Source organism: Neoarius graeffei, chromosome 18, assembly GCF_027579695.1.
Source record: "Neoarius graeffei isolate fNeoGra1 chromosome 18, fNeoGra1.pri, whole genome shotgun sequence".
Classification (NCBI taxonomy): Eukaryota; Metazoa; Chordata; class Actinopteri; order Siluriformes; family Ariidae; genus Neoarius; species Neoarius graeffei.
The window spans coordinates 48365211-48386727 of NC_083586.1; the positions used below are offsets into that span (position 1 = coordinate 48365211).

Genomic DNA, 21517 nt, shown 5'->3' on the forward strand with positions numbered 1-21517 from the left:
TCTTCTGCATTGTGATTGGCTCGCGAGTGGTGAAGGAAAATTAAATCAAATGTTTGAACCACTTGAGGAAGCAGTGAGGAAGCGGGTGTGTGGATTTTCGTTGGGGTTTGTGTGAGTAGTTATGGAGATTATTTATTTTATTTTTTTCTGTTTTCATGATGATTCGCTTGTTAATTAAAAGCTCGCACTGATTAATAGCTGTGATTTGAGATATTAGATATGAGTCAGACTATTAATGTGTATTTAAAGCTAAGTGGCTAACTTTCTCTCTCCTTTTCTCTCTCTCTTTCTGTCTGTCTCTCTCCTTTTGTCTGTCTGTCTTTCTCTCTCCTTTTCTCTCTCTTTTTCTGTCTGTCTCTCCTTTTGTCTGTCTGTCTTTCTCCTTTTCTCTCTCTCTTTTTCTGTCTGTCTCTCTCTCCTTTTGTCTGTCTGTCTTTCTCTCTCCTTTTCTCTCTCTCTTTTTCTGTCTGTCTCTCTCTCCTTTTGTCTGTCTGTCTTTCTCTCTCCTTTTCTCTCTTTTTCTGTCTGTCTCTCTCTCCTTTTGTCTGTCTCTCTCCTTTTCTCTCTTTTTCTGTCTGTCTCTCTCTCCTTTTGTCTGTCTCTCTCCTTTTCTCTCTCCTTTTCTGTCTGTCTCTCTCTCACCTTTTCCGTCTGTCTGTCTCTCTCTCACCTTTTCCGTCTGTCTGTCTCTCTCTCACCTTTTCCGTCTGTCTGTCTCTCTCTCACCTTTTCCGTCTGTCTGTCTCTCTCTCACCTTTTCCGTCTGTCTGTCTCTCTCTCACCTTTTCCGTCTGTCTGTCTCTCTCTCACCTTTTCCGTCTGTCTGTCTCTCTCTCTCACCTTTTCCGTCTGTCTGTCTCTCTCTCTCACCTTTTCCGTCTGTCTGTCTCTCTCTCTCACCTTTTCCGTCTGTCTGTCTCTCTCTCTCACCTTTTCCGTCTGTCTCTCTCTCTCACCTTTTCCGTCTGTCTGTCTCTCTCTCTCACCTTTTCCGTCTGTCTGTCTCTCTCTCTCACCTTTTCCGTCTGTCTGTCTCTCTCTCTCACCTTTTCCGTCTGTCTGTCTCTCTCTCTCACCTTTTCCGTCTGTCTGTCTCTCTCTCTCACCTTTTCCGTCTGTCTGTCTCTCTCTCTCACCTTTTCCGTCTGTCTGTCTGTCTGTCTCCTTTTCTCTCTCTCTTTCTGTCGGTCTCTCCTTTTGTCTGTCTGTCTCTCTCCTTTTCTGTCTCTGTCTCCTTTTCTCTGTCTCCTTTTCCATCTGTCTGTCTCCTTTTCCATCTGTCTGTCTCTCTCACCTTTTCTGTCTGTCTCCTTTTCTCTCTCTGTGTCGCTCTCTCTCCTTTTCTGTTTGTCTCTCCTTTTGTCTGTCTGTCTCTCTCCTTTTCTCTCTGTCTGTCTCCTTTTCTGTCTGTATCTCTCCTTTTCTCTCTCTGTCTCTCCTTTTGTCTGTCTGTCTCCTTTTCCGTCTGTCTGTCTCTCTCCTTTTCTTTCTGTCTCTCTCCTTTTCTGTCTGCTGCTTTATTGGCTTGGCTTCAGGATCCTCTCTGCAGGAGGAAGGATGGGAGATGTAGCTGAGATCCAGATAACACCAGAAACCCCTGGGAGACCAGCCATCTTTAACCCGTTTGAGAGCCCCACTGACTACCACCGTCTGCACGAGTCTCTGGTGCCCAGTCCCTCCGTGTTCAAGTGCTCCTCAGCTGTGAGCGACCTCCTTCACTTCTTCATCCAGAAACACATATCTACATCTACTCCATTCGTGTAATGCATTAGGTGTTTCCATGGCAATGTGCATTTGTGGTGATGTTGATTTTTGTGTAAATTATTTCATTTAAATTTAGATATAATTACTTAAATTTATGCACAGTGCCAAACCCGTTAATAACAGCAGAAGTTTGAATGTTCCCTCATGTTAATGGTAGGGCTGAATGTTCTATTATTTCTTAATCATTATTGCAATATTCTTGGCCTTTACAATATTGCTAAATGCTCTAGTCAGTCCTGAACGCTGTGTAAATCTGCAGCGTGACCCAGGAGGATTTAAAAACTGTATTCAAGATTATGCATGCTAGGTCTTCTGCACCATCTACAAACACGGTTCATAGAGACGAAAAAACAAACAGTTATATTATGACTAGGTATATCAGGTAAATATTCAACCCAAATTGCTTGAAACGGCTCTCATTGAATTCAGAATTGACTGCAGAACAACATACTTTTTACAGAATTAAAATTGTTTATCCGTTCTTGAGAGATTACAAATCAAATCAAACTGCCGTAATATTCTGTATGAAGGTCACATGGTCCAAAACGGACCTCATTAACCAATGAGATCAAATGTTGTTGTTTTTTTTCTTAATAACTCTTCTCCCCCCCAATATATTTACATGGAATTTGGCAGGCACATAGATGGCTGTATACTGAATACAAAGTTTGAAAAATTAGGAAAAACAAATTATGCAAATTAGTATTCAAGTATTATTGATTATGATAATTGGGTAAAACCATTAAATTGGTAAACTCAAAGTAATATTTCTAATACCCTCTTTGTGCTCTGTAGGCCTTTGTATTTCTCAAAAGTAGGGCCTATTAGTGTTTATATTAAAGAATATAAATGACAATATTCACAGCTTTCAAGGCGAACCTCGAAAAAACTGTCTGATCCACATCCAATAAACATTTCCAGTTAACTGAATTGAAATTGACACTTGCGTTTCTGACTTTTTTTTTTTAAATATCATTCCGACCACTAAGATCTCAATATTTTTTTCATCAGAACAACTACAGTTATATTCTAAAATAGTTATTTATTTACATGAATCAGTTTGATTTGAAAAAATAAGTAGGTAAAGCTATGAAAACTGACTTCAAAGTCTCTCGTGAAGCATAACATCAAAACTAGCTGACGGAAAATTTTGCTGAATACTTCATCAGAAACGGTGAGAGCGAGAGAACATCACTATAAAAGTTATCTGATTGATATTCACGAGTAATCCAGATGGAAACCGATCAGAAGAGAGAAAGAGAGAGCCTGAGTGCTTTCCCGTGACTCAAAAAGAAAAGCACCGGGAGTTTCCGACGTCACGTTGTACCAACTTCAACCTGCTGTTACTCCCAAAGTACTGAACAGATCTTAACCAGATGAACTTCTTTGGAAAGCAGAAATTATAAGCTTTTTAATGATGGTATTCATGATATAAAATATTCAAGAGTGAAGCAATGACAGGTTTGTAAACTTAGATGAGCGTCTGCATGGACAATTTTCATGGCACGGCCACTGAGCATCTAATATGCCCATTATTACATCGTCAAAGGTTCAGTGTAATTAATCAGTGTACCTTAGCTAATTTATGCTAGCAGCTATACAATGTTAATACTGTAGTAGCATAAATAGCAAACTTTCTGTTTTGTATCTCGTCGGTTAGTGATTAGATCTGGCTAAGAATTATTAGAAACGATTAAATAAATTGCTTGTCTTGTAGATTTTGTTCGTATTTCTGGATATGGCAGTTTTAACCAGTTTAAAAGTTTTTTTTTTTCTTTCCTTTGAATTTCTTTTTTTGTGTGTATATATATATAACATACACACATATAACACATATATAATGTTTTATATATAAAACATATGTATTTTATAAACACACTATATATATATATATATATATATATATATATATATATATATATATATATATATACACACACACTTATGAGGACAAGTGTATATATAGTGCGTACTGATGCCGTATACATTATACAGTGTTCAGGTCTGACAGTCTGCAGCATTATTGCTCTTCGGTTTCAAAGGAAATTGATCAGAATTCATGGTTTTCAGACACCAGCTAAGTTCAAATGGTCCATCGACGAAATGTCAAGCCTCCACCCGGTGCACATCGACCCCGAGGATATTCACCAGCAGGCTTTATTTATGAGCCAGACCAGGTAAGACATGCTGCATTCAGAACTGGGATCTATAACGAGTGCTGATTTCACTGCTCGTAACGACCTAATTGCATTTTGATTTTTCTTTCAATGAGGACGGATGCTGAAATTGAGCAAAAGCGACAGAACGCGATTGAACAAGTAAGACAGTTTTGTTTGACACTTATCAACATTTCACAATTTGAACTGATTTTTGATTCAGGATGCTACAGTAATACTCTTAAATGTTTCTTGAGGCAGGTTGATCATGTTTTTTTTTTCTTCATTATTTAAAAAAAAAAAAAAAATACAGTAGGTCTTGTACAGTCCCGTGCAAACGTCTTGGGCCTTTTATTATTTTTTTTTCCATACAAACTTTTGTTATAGATTTCTAGTTTATGACTTCTACATGATCAAGTCAGAACATTACAAAAACATTTTCGAGTCCAAACGTTAGTTTTCCAGCACAAAATTAAATGTTCTAAGAAAAAAGTTAGTATCTGAACAGCATATTACATAAGAGAGCACGTTTCAGATGAAAAAAGAAAACATAATGATGGCTGCTGGGTTTTGGTAAAAAATGAAGAAGCGAGTGTGACAGTCAAAGTGTCCAGAAGAACTGTGGCTGGTTCTGGAAGATGCTCAGTAAAACCTACAGCTCATTTCCTTATCAAACTGCACTCACTGTACCTGAGACAACTATTTTTTAAAAAGCACAGGGTCGTCTCACGCTAAATATCGACTTTGTTTCATTTATTATGGCTTAATGTTGAAACTTTTCATTTCGTTATTTTTAAGCCATTTTTGGTCTACAGCATTTGTTTACATGTGCTCTACACTGTTGATTTTAATAATGGTACTACTTATTTTTTGTTTGTTAAAGGAGAACTGAAGGCAATTTTTTTTTAATCAAACTTCTATTTATCTCATTTTATTAAATATCGGGATGCATTTCTGACAGCTATTTTGTCACTGTGATAGCAAGTTATGAGTGTTTGAAATACGCTACTGTATGTAATATCAGTCCATATGTCAAAGCGATGGCTGTAAACGAGGTTCGCTGAGACCTGTGCGAGACATTGTAGGACGGAAGTAAAACGTACAGTGGAAATCAAAGCGACCAACATCTGCCAGCGTTGTCAAAAGACGCGCGTGCTCTCTTTCGAATGCTGACGTAATCAAGCCGGAAGTTTTCCGTGTCCGAAATCGCTCCCTACTCACTATATAGGGCACTATATAGTGGGGACGCCATTTTGTAGTGCTGTCCGAAACCTTAATGAGGATTATGTGGGAAATTATACGCTCAGTATAATACAATCCCGATTCCAAAAAAGTTGGCACAAAGTACAAATTGTAAATAAAAACGGAATGCCATAATTTACAAATCTCAAAAACTGATATTGTATTCACAATAGAACATAGACAACATATCAAATGTCGAAAGTGAGGCATTTTGAAATTTCATGCCAAATATTGGCTCATTTGAAATTTCATGACAGCAAGACATCTCAAAGTTGGGACGGGGCAATAAGAGGCTGGAAAAGTTAAAGGTACAAAAAAGGAACAGCTGGAGGACCAAATTGCAACTCATTAGGTCAATTGGCAATAGGTCATTAACATGACTGGGTATAAAAAGAGCATCTTGGAGGGGCAGCGGCTCTCAGAAGTAAAGATGGGAAGAGGATCACCAATCCCCCTAATTCTGCGCCGACAAATAGTGGAGCAATATCAGAAAGGAGTTCGACAGTGTACAATTGCAAAGAGTTTGAACATATCATCATCTACAGTGCATAATATCATCAAAAGATTCAGAGAATCTGGAAGAATCTCTGTGCGTAAGGGTCAAGGCTGGAAAACCATACTTGGTGCCTGTGATCTTCGGGCCCTTAGACGGCACTGCATCACATACAGGCATGCTTCTGTATTGGAAATCACAAAATGGGCTCAGGAATATTTCCAGAGAACATTATCTGTGAACACAATTCACCGTGCCATCCGCCGTTGCCAGCTAAAACTCTATAGTTCGAAGAAGAAGCCGTATCTAAACATGATCCAGAAGCACAGACGTCTTCTCTGGGCCAAGGCTCATTTAAAATGGACTGTGGCAAAGTGGAAAACTGTTCTGTGGTCAGACGAATCAAAATTTGAAGTTTTTTATGGAAATCAGGGACGCCGTGTCATTCGGACTAAAGAGGAGAAGGACGACCCAAGTTATCATCAGCGCTCAGTTCAGAAGCCTGCATCTCTGATGGTATGGGGTTGCATTAGTGCGTGTGGCATGGGCAGCTTACACATCTGGAAAGACACCATCAGTGCTGAAAGGTATATCCAGGTTCTAGAGCAACATATGCTCCCATCCAGACGACGTGTCTTTCAGGGAAGACCTTGCATTTTCCAACATGACAATGCCAAACCACATACTGCATCAATTACAGCATCATGGCTGCGTAGAAGAAGGGTCCGGGTACTGAACTGGCCAGCCTGCAGTCCAGATCTTTCACCCATAGAAAACATTTGGTGCATCATAAAACGGAAGATACGACAAAAAAGACCTAAGACAGTTGAGCAACTAGAATCCTACATTAGACAAGAATGGGTTAACATTCCTATCCCTAAACTTGAGCAACTTGTCTCCTCAGTCCCCAGACGTTTACAGACTGTTGTAAAGAGAAAAGGGGATGTCTCACAGTGGGAAACATGGCCTTGTCCCAACTTTTTTGAGATGTGTTGTTGTCATGAAATTTAAAATCACCTAATTTTTCTCTTTAAATGATACATTTTCTCAGTTTAAACATTTGATATGTCATCTATGTTCTATTCTGAATAAAATACGGAATTTTGAAACTTCCACATCATTGCATTCCGTTTTTATTTACAATTTGTACTTTGTCCCAACTTTTTTGGAATCGGGGTTGTATGTATTTATCACAGAAATACATGCATGTATTTATTATTTTGAAAACCCACCTGCCGCTTGATCTGACACATTTTAATTGTGTGACAGTAATGACGTAAATATCAGCGTGACGGACTCGTCCTTATCCTGTCGTCTTTCCAACTCTACTCCACGTTGGTTCGAAGTCATACGAAATAATCTTCATCACTGATGAAGCTGGCAAATCTCGAAATTAATCTAAATTGGAATGATATGATATGATCTGGCCGCTGTGTAAACAGTTTTCAAAATGGCGACGCTGACACTTCACATTTCAAGTCTCGCACAAGTCTCGTGAAGATCACGCGGATAAGCGACACCTGCCGTGGACCATATGAACTATATTCGACATGGCTAAAAACTGAAAAGGCTGATAAGTGTAATAGAATATGCCAATACGAGTCACGATATAAGGTTACTAAAACCGAAAACGTAATTGAATAACACGTTAATTAAGAAATAAAGCCAGTTTAAAAATGACTTCAGTTCCCCTTTAAAATCTTAAGTACGATTCGCACGGGATAAGTATTACCTATGGACCTCTGGTAATTCGCAATTACCCCCGCACCTCTGTGTTATTGTGTGGCGCATTCGGACGGGATAAGCAAAAGTCTGTAATTCACTGAATTTACAGACATTGTGACCGGATGTGTCGTAAGTTCACAGCATCCTGTTTCGTCTTGTAGACAGTAGAGATGGGATTTATGGCTCTTTGATGGGATCCGCATCTTTGTGATCCGTTCTTTGAAAAGAGCCGTTCAAAAGACTGGCTCATTTGGCTCTTTTTAAATATTTATTCAGTTTTAAGAAGGGGGCGGCACGGTGGTGTAGTGGTTAGCACTGTCGCCTCACAGCAAGAAGGTCCGGGTTCGAGCCCCGTGGCCGGCGAGGGCCTTTCTGTGTGGAGTTTGCATGTTCTCCCCGTGTCCGCGTGGGTTTCCTCCGGGTGCTCCGGTTTCCCCCACAGTCCAAAGACATGCAGGTTAGGTTAACTGGTGACTCTAAATTGAGCGTAGGTGTGAATGTGAGTGTGAATGGTTGTCTGTGTCTATGTGTCAGCCCTGTGATGACCTGGCGACTTGTCCAGGGTGTACCCCGCCTTTCGCCCGTAGTCAGCTGGGATAGGCTCCAGCTTGCCTGCGACCCTGTAGAACAGGATAAAGCGGCTAGAGATAATGAGATGAGATGAGTTTTAAGAAGACAGCGTCTAAAGAAGCCAGATCCCTCTGCTTAGACAGTGACATCAATATTTCTGGACATACCTTTTATATAAAGCAACCTAGACTTACATTATTGTAACCCCTAAACGCTCATAAATAACCATTAAAAAACAATGAGGGCTTCAGTGAATGTCCATGCAGAACGGCTTTTCTGTAAAAAAAAAAAAAAAGAACCCACTCAAGAACATAGTTACCAAGAATGCAAGAATATTTTATAGAAAAACACTTATTTTACAAAAATATTTATGTCTGAGATACAAAATAGATACAACTACAATAAATATAACACAAGAACATTTTAATAGAAAAAAACAAACTTTCTATATTAAAAATATTGAAATTGTAACAAAAATAGATACAACTAAACAGTCAGATAAATAGATAAAGTTATAACAAGAACACAAGATTATTTTAATAGGAAAAAACAAACTATTAATGCAAAAAATTTATTATTATTAGAAAAATAGATACAACTAGACAAACAGATAAATAAATAAAATACACAAAAATAGAACAAACAAAATAATAGAATAAATTAAATGAACGTCTGTGCAAAGTAGTTTTCCCACAATATTATCATTAATATCACACAACATTATAAAGTATATACAAAACAATTTGAACTATTAGGCAAACAGATAAAACTTGAATAAATAAAAGGCAAATGCTGTTTAGCCTACTTTTTGTCCTCGGGCAAAAGCTTTTTCATCTGAAACACAGTACAGAAAAAGAACGACAGAAAGAACGGCTCCCCCAGCTCGAGACTCTGTTCTCATCGTTCATGCCTAGGAGCCGTTCAAAAGAATCGGTTCGTTCGCGAACGTCACAACACTAGTAGACAGGAGTTCAAAATGCTTATCTGGTTCAAATACGGGATAGGCCTACTACCACTTGCCCCTGAAATGCTGTTTATCAAAATTTCGCCCGTATCCTCCATTATTCACTCCAGAAAAGTACAAGAGACGCGCGTTTAATAATTACAAACACAGACATGCGCATTCACACGGGACTTGTATTACCACTGGACGTCTGTGTTTTGCCGAAACACAGTAGGTAATTCGCGGCGGAATTATTACTTGGCAAATTACGGACATGGCGCATTCGCACGGGACCTGTGCGAATAGGGCTTTAGTCTAACATTTTGTGCATTGATTCAAAATTGTTAAATAGAGATTTATGATGTAGTAATGCGAGTAAAACTGTTGTCGTTTAGTTTTTTACTAAAGGTGCTATAGTTCCATCGCCTTGGGGACCACTGGCAAGTAAACAGGCAACGCTGCTGAGCCACGAAAAAAGTAAGTCCGGTCATATCTTATTTTTCAATATTGTACACAGTGGGGTGGCCCTTAAAGCTAGACGGCCTTTTGATTTCATAAAATCGGTGAAATTTAGTTCCCTCTGAAATTTGGTCATTGTGATATATGTTTATTTCTGTAATATCTCACAAAACCAGGCCATTCTGTGGGTGGGAAGTTATTTAATTTGAGGGGATTCCCGAGCAAATAATGTGCATGAAATAGCTCGCTTTGCGCAGTCAAGCAGACAGAGGAAGTCCGTGTGCGCATGCGCAGGTTTACCACCTTCTTTTGGGTTTTACAGCAGCTGGCACCCACAGTGTCGCATTACTGCCATCTACAGGTTGACCTTTGAGCGTGCACTGACAGTTCCATCATTCCGTCGCTAAACGAACAGCTGATCACACCGAGGTGCTCGCTGAGCGCCGATATTTATTAATTTGGTTCTGCGTTTCCTTTCCTTCGTATATAACAACCTCTTTTTCTTCTCGCTTTTCGTTACTGTAGTTGGTCTTTCACGTTTCATTCGCACACTCACGTCCTCCATTTTTCTCTCCTGTTTCAAATTTGTATCCCACAATGCCTTGCGCGAACAGGGGAAGCCCACCATGTGATGCATGACACAGTATCTTGTATTGGGTCATGGTGAAGCAGGAAAAAATAGCGGAGAATTTAGGGCCACGTGGCTCTAAATTCATTAATTGTTCTATTTTTTAAAAAACCTAATAAAATTGGAAGTCTGTGATTTTTGAATTCGGTAGTTTTCGGTCCACTAAACAAAAATAATTGGGTGTCGGGGGAAAATTCTTTTTATGACCTACACTTGAAAAATCTGAAAGGCAGTCTAGCTTTAAATCTTTGTCCTTGAAGGTTCTTGAAGCCGAGATCAGATTTCCTGAGAATGTTTAAATTCCAGTCAGAAGCTACAGAAGTGTTTTATGCAGTAATTGGATATTTTGCCCATGTAGTTGCAGGTGTGATGTCGCCGCTCGTAACAGAGGAACATCCTTCAGCAAAGAAACAACACGGTTTGTGTTTCATGTTTCAAGCCATATTGTTTTTATCCTATCGGTATAAAGTTTATGTGGCTTTGAATAATCTGTCTTTTCCTCTGTGAATTACAGCGACGTGTCAGACAATTCTGTCTTTACCTGTGGACTTTGATATTGAAAAAGTTTTAGGTAAAAAAAGGTTTTTATTCACATTTCCACGTTTCACACACCAGAGCTGAAAAAGCATCTCTTTCAGTTTTACAGCACTTCACGGATAGGTTGGTCTCTTGGGTGGGTGTGGCCTATCCAGCTGTTTTTAACTTCTGATATAAGACCGTAATAACAATGTGTACTGCATAATTTACATCACCATGCTACTTTTTGTTTGAGTTCAGGTGAGACCGGATTTGCCACGTCGTCCAATCAGTTCGAGGAATTTATTCCAGACAATTATTTAAATTATTTTAAGTGAGAAAATCCTCAGATTAAATGCTGCTGTGTCCCTGTAATTTCTCTGATATCCCTAGAATTACATATGTGCTGTGGACTCGTTATAGCAAAGTAAGGTTGGACAAAGGGTCTGCCTTTTAATCCTCATACTTAACTGAATTTGTGTTTGTGGTTTTTGTTTGTTCAACCCTTCCAGGTGATTACTACAGGATAGACGAGGTCTCGGAGCAGGTTCAGGAGAGCCTCAGCTCTTCTTCTCTGAGGCGGAAGCTTTTCCTGGACGGCCACGGCAGCGGCTCGGACTCGTCCAGCCCTCCCAGCCCGGAGAGAGAGGTCCACGGTGGGAGCAGAGAGATGATGTCGGCGGTCATCGTATCACCTGTGAAGTGTGGGATCACAGCCACAACCCCTTCGTCTGTGAGTACTGGACATAAATACGCACAGCAACTTTAGAACCAGAACACTAGATATTTAGGCACTAGCATACTAACCAACATGTCTGCATACTAGCATTCTGTAACTCTTGTAGACTTGAACATATTAACATTGCTGACCTCCTGCATCCTATCATTCTGGAACACTAGTATATCAGTGCAGATGACCTCTTGCATACTAGCATGCTGGAATTTTGCATACTTGAACACTTGCATACCTGAAATCTAGTATACTTTTTATAATCGAACATTTGCATACTCAAACTCTTGCATATTAGCATGTTTGTACTCTTGTGTATTAGCATAATTGAACTCTTGCATCAGCTTCCCACAAACACTTGCTTCCTTGGATACTAACATACTTGAGGACTACCATAAATGAACGCTTGCATGCTAGCATATTGGTGCACTTGAGTTCTTGTGTATTAGCATACTTGAACACCTTGCAAAACTCAACTCAAAATTTTGCATACTAGCATCCTCGAACACTAGCATATTAGCACACTTGAATTGTTGCATACTTAAAAACTAGTATATATGAATGCTTGTGGAATGCATACTTGCATTATTTCATACTTGGAAAACTAGTACAGGGGAACCTTGTGTGTACTGGAATACTCGAACACTTGCATACTAGTATACTTGAATAGTATGCTTGCATACTAGTATGCTTGAAGACTGGCTTACCTGAAAACTTGCATACTAACATACCTGAATTCTTGCATACTGGTATACTTGAAGAATAGTATGTGCTTGCATACTCACATACCTGAGTTCTTGCGTACTGGTATACTTGAAGAATGGTATGCTTGCATACTCACATACGTGAATTTTTGCATACTAGTATGCTTGAAGAATAGTATGCTTGCATACTCACACACATGAATTTTTGCATACTAGTATGCTTGAAGAATAGTATGCTTGCATACTAATAGTATGCAAGCATAATAGTATGAACACTTGCATACCTGAAATCTAGTATACTTTTATAATCGAACATTTGCATACTCATTTGCGTTCTTGCATACTGGTACACTTGAAGAATAGTATGTGCTTGCATACTAACATACCTGAATTCTTGCATACTGGTATACTTGAAGACTAGTATGCTTGCATACTGGCTTACCTGAACACTTGCATACTAACATACCTGAATTCAAGTATACCAGTATGCAATAATTCAGGTATGTTAGTATGCAAGCACATACTATTCTTCAAGTATACCAGTATGCAAGAATAGTATGCTTGCATACTAACATACCTGAATTCTTGCATACTAGTATGCTTGCATACTGGCTTACCTGAACACTTGCATACTAACATACCTGAATTCTTGCGTACTGGTATACTTGAAGAATAGTATGTGCTTGCATACTAACATACCTGAATTCTTGCATACTGGTATACTCACATACCGGAGTTCTTGCGTACTGGTATACTTGAAGAATGGTATGCTTGCATACTCGCACACGTGAATTTTTGCATACTAGTATGCTTGAAGAATAGTATGCTTGCATACTCACACACATGAATTTTTGCATACTAGTATGCTTGAAGAATAGTATGCTTGCATACTAATAGTATGCAAGCATAATAGTATGAACACTTGCATACCTGAAATCTAGTATACTTTTATAATCGAACATTTGCATACTCATTTGCGTTCTTGCATACTGGTACACTTGAAGAATAGTATGTGCTTGCATACTAACATACCTGAATTCTTGCATACTGGTATACTTGAAGACTAGTATGCTTGCATACTGGCTTACCTGAACACTTGCATACTAACATACCTGAATTCTTCAAGTATACCAGTATGCAAGAATTCAGGTATGTTAGTATGCAAGCACATACTATTCTTCAAGTATACCAGTATGCAAGAATAGTATGCTTGCATACTAACATACCTGAATTCTTGCATACTAGTATGCTTGCATACTGGCTTACCTGAACACTTGCATACTAACATACCTGAATTCTTGCGTACTGGTATACTTGAAGAATAGTATGTGCTTGCATACTGGCTTACCTGAACACTTGCATACTAACATACCTGAGTTCTTGTGTACTGGTATACTTGAAGAATAGTATGTGCTTGCATACTGTCATGCCTGAATTCTTGCATACTGGTATACTTGAAGACTAGTATGCTTGCATACTGGCTTACCTGAACACTTGCATACTAACATACCTGAATTCTTCAAGTATACCAGTATGCAAGAATTCAGGTATGTTAGTATGCAAGCACATACTATTCTTCAAGTATACCAGTATGCAAGAATAGTATGCTTGCATACTAACATACCTGAATTCTTGCATACTAGTATGCTTGCATACTGGCTTACCTGAACACTTGCATACTAACATACCTGAGTTCTTGTGTACTGGTATACTTGAAGAATAGTATGTGCTTGCATACTATCATGCCTGAATTCTTGCATACTGGTATACTTGAAGACTAGTATGCTTGCATACTGGCTTACCTGAACACTTGCATACTAACGTACCTGAATTCTTCAAGTATACCAGTATGCAAGAATTCAGGTATGTTAGTATGCAAGCACATACTATTCTTCAAGTATACCAGTATGCAAGAATAGTATGCTTGCATACTAACATACCTGAATTCTTGCATACTAGTATGCTTGCATACTGGCTTACCTGAACACTTGCATACTAACATACCTGAGTTCTTGTGTACTGGTATACTTGAAGAATAGTATGTGCTTGCATACTATCATGCCTGAATTCTTGCATACTGGTGTACTTGAAGAATAGTATGCTTGCATACTAACATACCTGAGTTCTTGTGTACTGGTATACTTGAAGAATAGTGTGCGCTTGCATACTATCATGCCTGAATTCTTGCATACTGGTGTACTTGAAGAATAGTATGCTTGCATTCTGGCTTAGCTGAACACTTGCATGCTAACATACTCGTATAACAGCCGACATGGAAACACATCTCCCCCCCCCCCCCCCCCCCCTTCTCTATTTCACATCGCTTTTTGACCTGTAAAGTATGGAATCCCTTGTACTTTTAGTGTAATTTTTTTTTTTTTAATTTATTCTGTGTCTCTTTTGCAGGGTCAGTTCTCATCCAGTCCTATCCAGGAACGAGGTCGTGCATATAGTCTGGGCAGCATAACCAGTCCCATGTTTCCAGAACTGTCATCTCCTCGGTTTAAGTCCCCCACCGTGTCCCCTATCATCATGCAGCACTCATTCACCCCTCAGTCAGGTACAGATACTGATATACAGCTACTGAGAGATTTGGGTACAGGTGACTGTATATCAATACTGATATATACCAGAAGATTTCAGTTGTTGTATATAATTGCATATAATATGTATATGAGCCAGGGCGGCACGGTGGTGTAGTGGTTAGCGCTGTCGCCTCACAGCAAGAAGGTCCTGGGTTCGAGCCCCGGGGCCGGCGAGGGCCTTTCTGTGTGGAGTTTGCATGTTCTCCCCGTGTCCGCGTGGGTTTCCTCCGGGTGCTCCGGTTTCCCCCACAGTCCAAAGACATGCAGGTTAGGTTAACTGGTGACTCTAAATTGAGCGTAGGTGTGAATGTGAGTGTGAATGGTTGTGTGTCTATGTGTCAGCCCTGTGATGACCTGGCGACTTGTCCAGGGTGTACCCCGCCTTTCACCCGTAGTCAGCTGGGATAGGCTCCAGCTTGCCTGCGACCCTGTAGAAGGATAAAGCGGCTAGAGATAATGAGATGAGATGTATACGCGCCTTAACGAAGTTCTTCTCTACCCCTGCTAGGTGAGAGGAAGCAGTTGTCCTTCCTGTCTCCAGATGATCTTCCTTCCTGTCGCCAGGACATGGCTGTAAACCGGTGTGGCGAGAGCCCGTACGTGGAGGGCTGTTCTCCCATCCGCAGCTCTTCCCCTCTCCACCCTCATCACAGCAGCAGATCCTCCTCCATCCTCCACCCGCACCTCCAGGACAAGGAGGACGTCTTCTTCAGCGAAACTTTACCCACTATGGAGTTGGACTCCTGCTCTCCCAGGGTCCGGGCTGCACATGGCGAGAGCCAGGTATCCCAGTCTGACTTGGACAGGATGGAGCAGAGTAAGCCGGCTGAGGAGGAGCTGAAATGGTCTCCTCACCCATTCCCTGAAGAAGAAGAAGAAAAAGAAGGAGGAGAGGAGGAGGAAGAGGTGGTGGTAGCAGCAGTGAGGGCGAGTGGAGAAGAATTCTGTCGACTCAGCAGCTCGAGGACAGAGAGCACGTCCAATGCAGAGAGCACCCGCATGTTCGTGTCCCTGCTGGCTGAGGGCAGCATTGTCCCGTATGATGTTAGCATACAGGTCTGTATGCGTGCCCTTAGTTAATGAGACTTGTAAGCTTAAACGCTATTAGGTTGAAAAATCTGGAGTATTCCGTTAATACCAGAAGGAGGTAGAGACAAAACGGCTGCTTTAACACGCACCCATTTTCTAACGACATGAATTTCAATTTCCTTCAATTCTGTGATGATTTCTGTGATATGATTTTGACTGACAGCCGTAGCTGACAGTCATCAAGTTCGAGTGGTGCCCACCATCTGCTGTGGAGGGGCAGGTATCCTCCAGGAACAGTCTGTTCCAACATGCTTCCAACATGATATGAGTAAACAGGCTCCAAACCCTGTTATGCAAATTACGCTACAAGCTTTCACTGTTCATTAGCTGTAATGAACTATTAATTTAATTTTGCTTTTACATGCTGGTTTGTTTTTAAGCTCATAATTTTAAATCATTACCATTTGTTACTACGACACTTTTTAATTCTGAACACCAAGTCTCGGTACTGCAGACCGTTTAATCTAAAACGACCCCTATGCTAATTCTTCTGTTCATCTGGTTTAATGTCTAGAATTGTATCTAGTGGTATAAGAGGTGCCAATACATATAAACCTATCCATTAGGATATTAAAGGAATATTTTGGGACAGAGTTTCACTAAGCACGAAGGCAGCCCATCAACCTGGACATGTTTGGTGTCTGACGTGTGCTTCTTTAGTTTCGCACTGGACCTGTGACCTGTAAAGGAAGTGAATCTCTGCTAAAAATCGTTGTGTATTTATTTAAAATCCTATTCAGCTACAAAATCTCATAGAAATAAATACGGTTCTTGGACAAGACTGGAAAAGTATCGAATTTAAAAGGGACTCATTTCCTAACAGGGAAAAATATTTAATTTTTAGACAATGCCACATTTTCTACACCTCATGTTTTCCCTTTTCATTATAATGATTGATTTTTACAACACATTGAAATCATTGAAAGTTTTTTTTGGTCAAAAATGACCAAAAAAAAATTCTGGATTCCGTCCCCCCCCCTTACAAAAAAAGGTGAGAACCCTAATTAAAGTTCACACTGAAGCTATATTTTGATCCATATCATTTCCAGCTATACGAGACAATTTTACCTTTCAGCTCCAGGAGGGTGGTGGCACGGTGGTGTAGTGGTTAGCGCTGTCGCCTCACAGCAAGAAGGTCCAGGTTCGAGCCCCGTGGCCGGCGAGGACCTTTCTGTGTGGAGTTTGCATGTTCTCCCCGTGTCCGCGTGGGTTTCCTCCGGGTGCTCCGGTTTCCCCCACAGTCCAAAGACATGCAGGTTAGGTTAACTGGTGACTCTAAATTGAGCGTAGGTGTGAATGTGAGTGTGAATGGTTGTCTGTGTCTATGTGTCAGCCCTGTGATGACCTGGCGACTTGTCCAGGGTGTACCCCGCCTTTCGCCCGTAGTCAGCTGGGATAGGCTCCAGCTTGCCTGCGACCCTGTAGAAGGATAAAGTGGCTTGAGATAATGAGATGAGATGAGCTCCAGGAGGCGGAGCCTAATATTTAAGTTATTCCACGAAATCGAGTCATACGTGAGTTGATAGCCGACAAGGCATGTAGCACCGAGTTGGCTATGATCCATGCACAAGAAGATCGAGTGGAATAACTGTTTATTCTATCCACATTCACTGGATTTTGAGAAATGGAGCATTTTTTTTTTTTTTTTGCAAATTCGATAAATTAAAAACTTTATACAAAACGTCCGACAAAATAATTTCCACTTAGAATGCAAACAAACTGGCGAAATGATGGTGGAAATTTGTGAAAAATGCTATTAATAATAATTCATGAAAAATAAAGGTGCGTTCTTACCATCATACGGAAGCCGAGAGAGGCCCTTCATATAATCCTTTTTTTTATTCACCTTGTTATCCCGAGATAACGACATAATTAATTCAGGATTTCGAGAAAACACAGCTAATTCGTGATCTTGAGAAAACAAAACCGTTATTTCGAGATCTCGAGTAAACAGCTGAGAAATGGTTCATTCAGGTGCGCCAAGAAACTTGTGATATGATGACTTTGGGGCTATTTCTCATTCTGTACAGACGCAACTTTGGTCATTAGAATGTCTGGAATAATCGATCACCTAATAAGGCAATATTGTTTTGTTTTTTCAAGATCACGGAATAATTGTGTTGTTTTCTTGAGATCCTGAATTAATTATGTCGTTGTCTCGGAATAACGGTTTTGTTTTCTCGAGATCTCGAATTAGTTGTGGTGTTTTCTCGAGATCCTGAATTAATTATGTTGTTATCTCGGGATAACAAGGTGAATAAAAAAAAGATTATATGAAGGGCCTCTCGTGGCTTCCGTACCATCAAATACTTTTATTCCGTATTTTGTTGCTTTTTTTGGGGGGGGGTTTGTTTTCGAGTAGAGTTTTGTATTTCATCCTCGGTTGGTTCAGCAACACGCTCCGCCATTTTGTTTTTCTCTACTCATGGTATATGAGCTGATAGCCTAGTAGTAGCTTAGCCAATCCGAGTACGTGAATGTGGATAGAATAAACTGTAATATATCAGGGACGATCAAGTCTCACATTTGAATTTAATTTTTAAAATAAGATCACGTGGCAGAGAAAACTGAATTTGGCTTCCATTATTTTATACATTAGACTCGTAGCTTGCGTGCGGAAATAAAGACGTGTCCGACACCAAACACGTCTCCTTTAATGGCTTTCCTGTATGACGTGTGGTTTTGCCTCCCTTTGGCCTGAGTGTGATCCGTCCCTCGTGTCATGTGTCCAGGTGGACAGTGGTTATAACACGTACTCCACATGTACCACCAGCCTAATGGACGGCGTTGGTACAGAGAGCCAGAGCAAGGAGCTGCAGGACACTCGCACAGCCGAGGAGGGACTCGCTCACTCGAAACACACTAAGCTGAAAGTAACACACGTCCACAGAACAGAGGTTAGTGTTTCACTAATGCACACATACACACCATTCACTTTATTAGGAACATGTGCGTTCATGCATTTATCTAATCAGCCAATCAAGTTGTAGCAGCACACAATGCATGAAATTGTGCTGATACGAATCAAGAATGTCATCAAACATTAGAATGAGGAAAAATGTCATCTCAGTAAATTTGAACGTGGTATAGTCATCAGTTCGAGCTGACCAACTTGAGTATCCAGTTTGGGTGAGCCTGTGCCCAGTGCAGTCTCGGATTCCTGTTCTTGGTTGGCAGGAGTGGAACCTGATGATGATCTCAGCTGATGTAGCTCATCCACCTCAAGTTTGGACACGTTGTGCATTCTGAGATGCTTTTCTGCTCACCGTGGTTGTAAAGAGTGGTTATTCTCCTCTGATCTCGATCAACAAGGCATTTCTACCTGATGTTCATATGAACATTAGGTGAAGTGCTTTAACTGTATTTGATTTTATACACTATGCTGCTGCTACATGATTGGCTGATCAGATATTTGCTTGAAGTGTACAGCACATTTAGTTATAGTCCTCACCTGTTTCGAGATTATTAATCTAACTATTGTAATACAGTTGAAATCTAGCTGTGGTCTTTTCCAGCTGTTATTACCATCTCTCTGAGCACGAGGGACGGATCGGGGACTCCAGGTCTCATCTCTCCTCTCCTCCCAAAGCTCAGACGAACTGTTTACACTTTGCTTTTATACCCAATGCCATGCTGTTATACAGTGAATTCCTGCACAGGTGCCTTATCTTTTTATCATCACGAAACAAAACAACATTGAACAATCTTACCTCATGGAGTTCTGAGAGAACTTGACTTAAATTGTGATGGATGGATATCTGCTCGAACGCTCTTATTTAAGTGTCTGAATTACTGAATATAAATTTGTGAACTGGCATTAATGTTTTTTTTTTTTATTTTATGCGGGGTTTTTTTCCTTTTTGCAATACTTTGTACATCAACGTACTCTTGGATGTTTATGAATTCATAATCAAAACCACTAAAGTGCATATGAATAATAATCAGGTGTATTTAGTGTTGCTCCGTGCAGCATTAAACCTGTATGTTTCTACTAAATTGCAATAAAGGATTTTTGATATGAAGCTCTGAGTAAATCATCTCTTTATAATTAAACTTGAACATGGTGTCAAAGCTACAGTGGTGCTTGAAAGTTTGTGAACCCTTTAGAATTTTCTATATTTCTGCATAAATATGACCTAAAACATCATCAGATTTTCACACAAGCCCTAAAAGTAGATAAAGAGAACCCAGTTAAACAAATGAGACAAAAATATTACACTTGGTCATTTATTTATTGAGGAAAATGATTCAATATTACATATCTGTGAGTAGCAAAAGTATGTGAACCTTTGCTTTCAGTATCTGGTGTGACCCTCTTGTGCAGCAATAACCGCAAGTAAACGTTTCCGGTAACTGTTGATCAGTCCTGCACACCGGCTTGGAGGAATTTTAGCCCGTTCCTCCGTACAGAACAGCTTCAACTCTGGGATGTTGGTGGGTTTCCTCACATGAACTGCTCGCTTCAGGTCCTTCCACAACATTTCGATTGGATTAAGGTCAGGACTTTGACTTGGCCATTCCAAAACATTTAACTTTTTATTCTTCTTTAACCATTCTTTGGTAGAACGACTTGTGTGCTTAGGGTCGTTGTCTTGCTGCATGACCCACCTTCTCTTGAGGTTCAGTTCATGGACAGATGTCCTGACATTTTCCTTTAGAATTCACTGGTATAATTCAGAATTCATTGTTCCATCAATGATGACAAGCCGTCCTGGCCCAGATGCAGCAAAACAGGCCCAAACCATGATACTACCACCACCATGTTTCACAGATGGGATAAGGTTCTTATGCTGGAATGCAGTGTTTCCTTTCTCCAAACATAACGCTTCTCATTTAAACCAAAAAGTTCTATTTTGGTCTCATCCATCTACAAAACATTTTTCCAATAGCCTTCTGGCTTGCCCACATGATCTTTAGCAAACTGCAGATGAGCAGCAATGTTCTTTTTGGAGAGCAGTGGCTTTCTCCTTGCAACCCTGCCATGTACACCATTGTTGTTCAGTGTTCTCCTGATGGTGGACTCATGAACATTAACATTAGCCACTGTGAGAGAGGCCTTCAGTTGCTTAGAAGTTACCCTGGGGTCTTTTGTGACCTTGCCGACTATTACACGCCTTGCTCTTGGAGTGATCCTTGTTGGTCGGCCACTCCTGGGGAGGGTAACAATGGTCTTGAGTTTCCTCCATTTATACACAATCTGTCTGACTGTGGATTGGTGGAGTCCAAACTCTTTAGAGATGGTTTTGTAACCTTTTCCAGCCTGATGAGCATCAACAACACTTTTTCTGAGGTCCTCAGAAATCTCCTTTGTTTGTGCCATGATACACTTCCACGAACATGTGTTGTGAAGATCAGACTTTGATAGATCCCTGTTCTTTAAATAAAACAGGGTGCCCACTCACACCTGATTGTCATCCCATTGATTGAAAACACCCGACTCTAATTTCACCCTTAAATTATCTGCTAATCCTCGAGGTTCACATACTTTTGCCACTCACAGATATGTAATATTGGATCATTTTCCTCAATAAATAAATGGCCAAGTCTAATATTTGTGTCTCATTTGTTTAACTGGGTTCTCTTTATCTACTTTTTGGACTTGTGTGAAAATCTTATGCAGAAATATAGAAAATTCTAAAGTGTTCACAAACTTTCAAGCACCACTGTACACTACTGTAGAACCAGTGCTCCAAAAAGGTGATGCAGCAACAGAAACTTGATAATGAGCAAAAAGCCAGTGATTTTTACAGCCTGTGTGTTCCTGCGTTTGGAAAGATTACACCAGCATTCACCTCCCATTCCGTCTCACTCTCACACATTGGAGTTTTAACACATCTTGTGGGAAAGAGATTTTGAGTTCGCCTTCAGTCATTTATTCGTCATCAGTAGACTGAACGACTTTATTCTGGTTGG

General features: G+C 40.2%; 1 protein-coding gene across 1 annotated transcript; it reads left to right on the plus strand.

Annotated features, from left to right (window-relative positions):
• Positions 1-30: 30 nt before the first annotated feature.
• Positions 31-19626, plus strand: bora (bora aurora kinase A activator). The gene is made up of 12 exons (XM_060898955.1): positions 31-111; positions 1536-1701; positions 3835-3941; positions 4037-4082; positions 9289-9370; positions 10339-10398; positions 10495-10551; positions 11009-11229; positions 14337-14490; positions 15024-15571; positions 18337-18501; positions 19120-19626. The coding sequence occupies exons 1-12, from the start codon at positions 50-52 to the stop codon at positions 19138-19140; spliced, it is 1689 nt and encodes a 562-aa protein (XP_060754938.1). The 5' UTR covers positions 31-49; the 3' UTR covers positions 19141-19626.
• The last annotated feature ends 1891 nt before the right edge of the window (positions 19627-21517 follow it).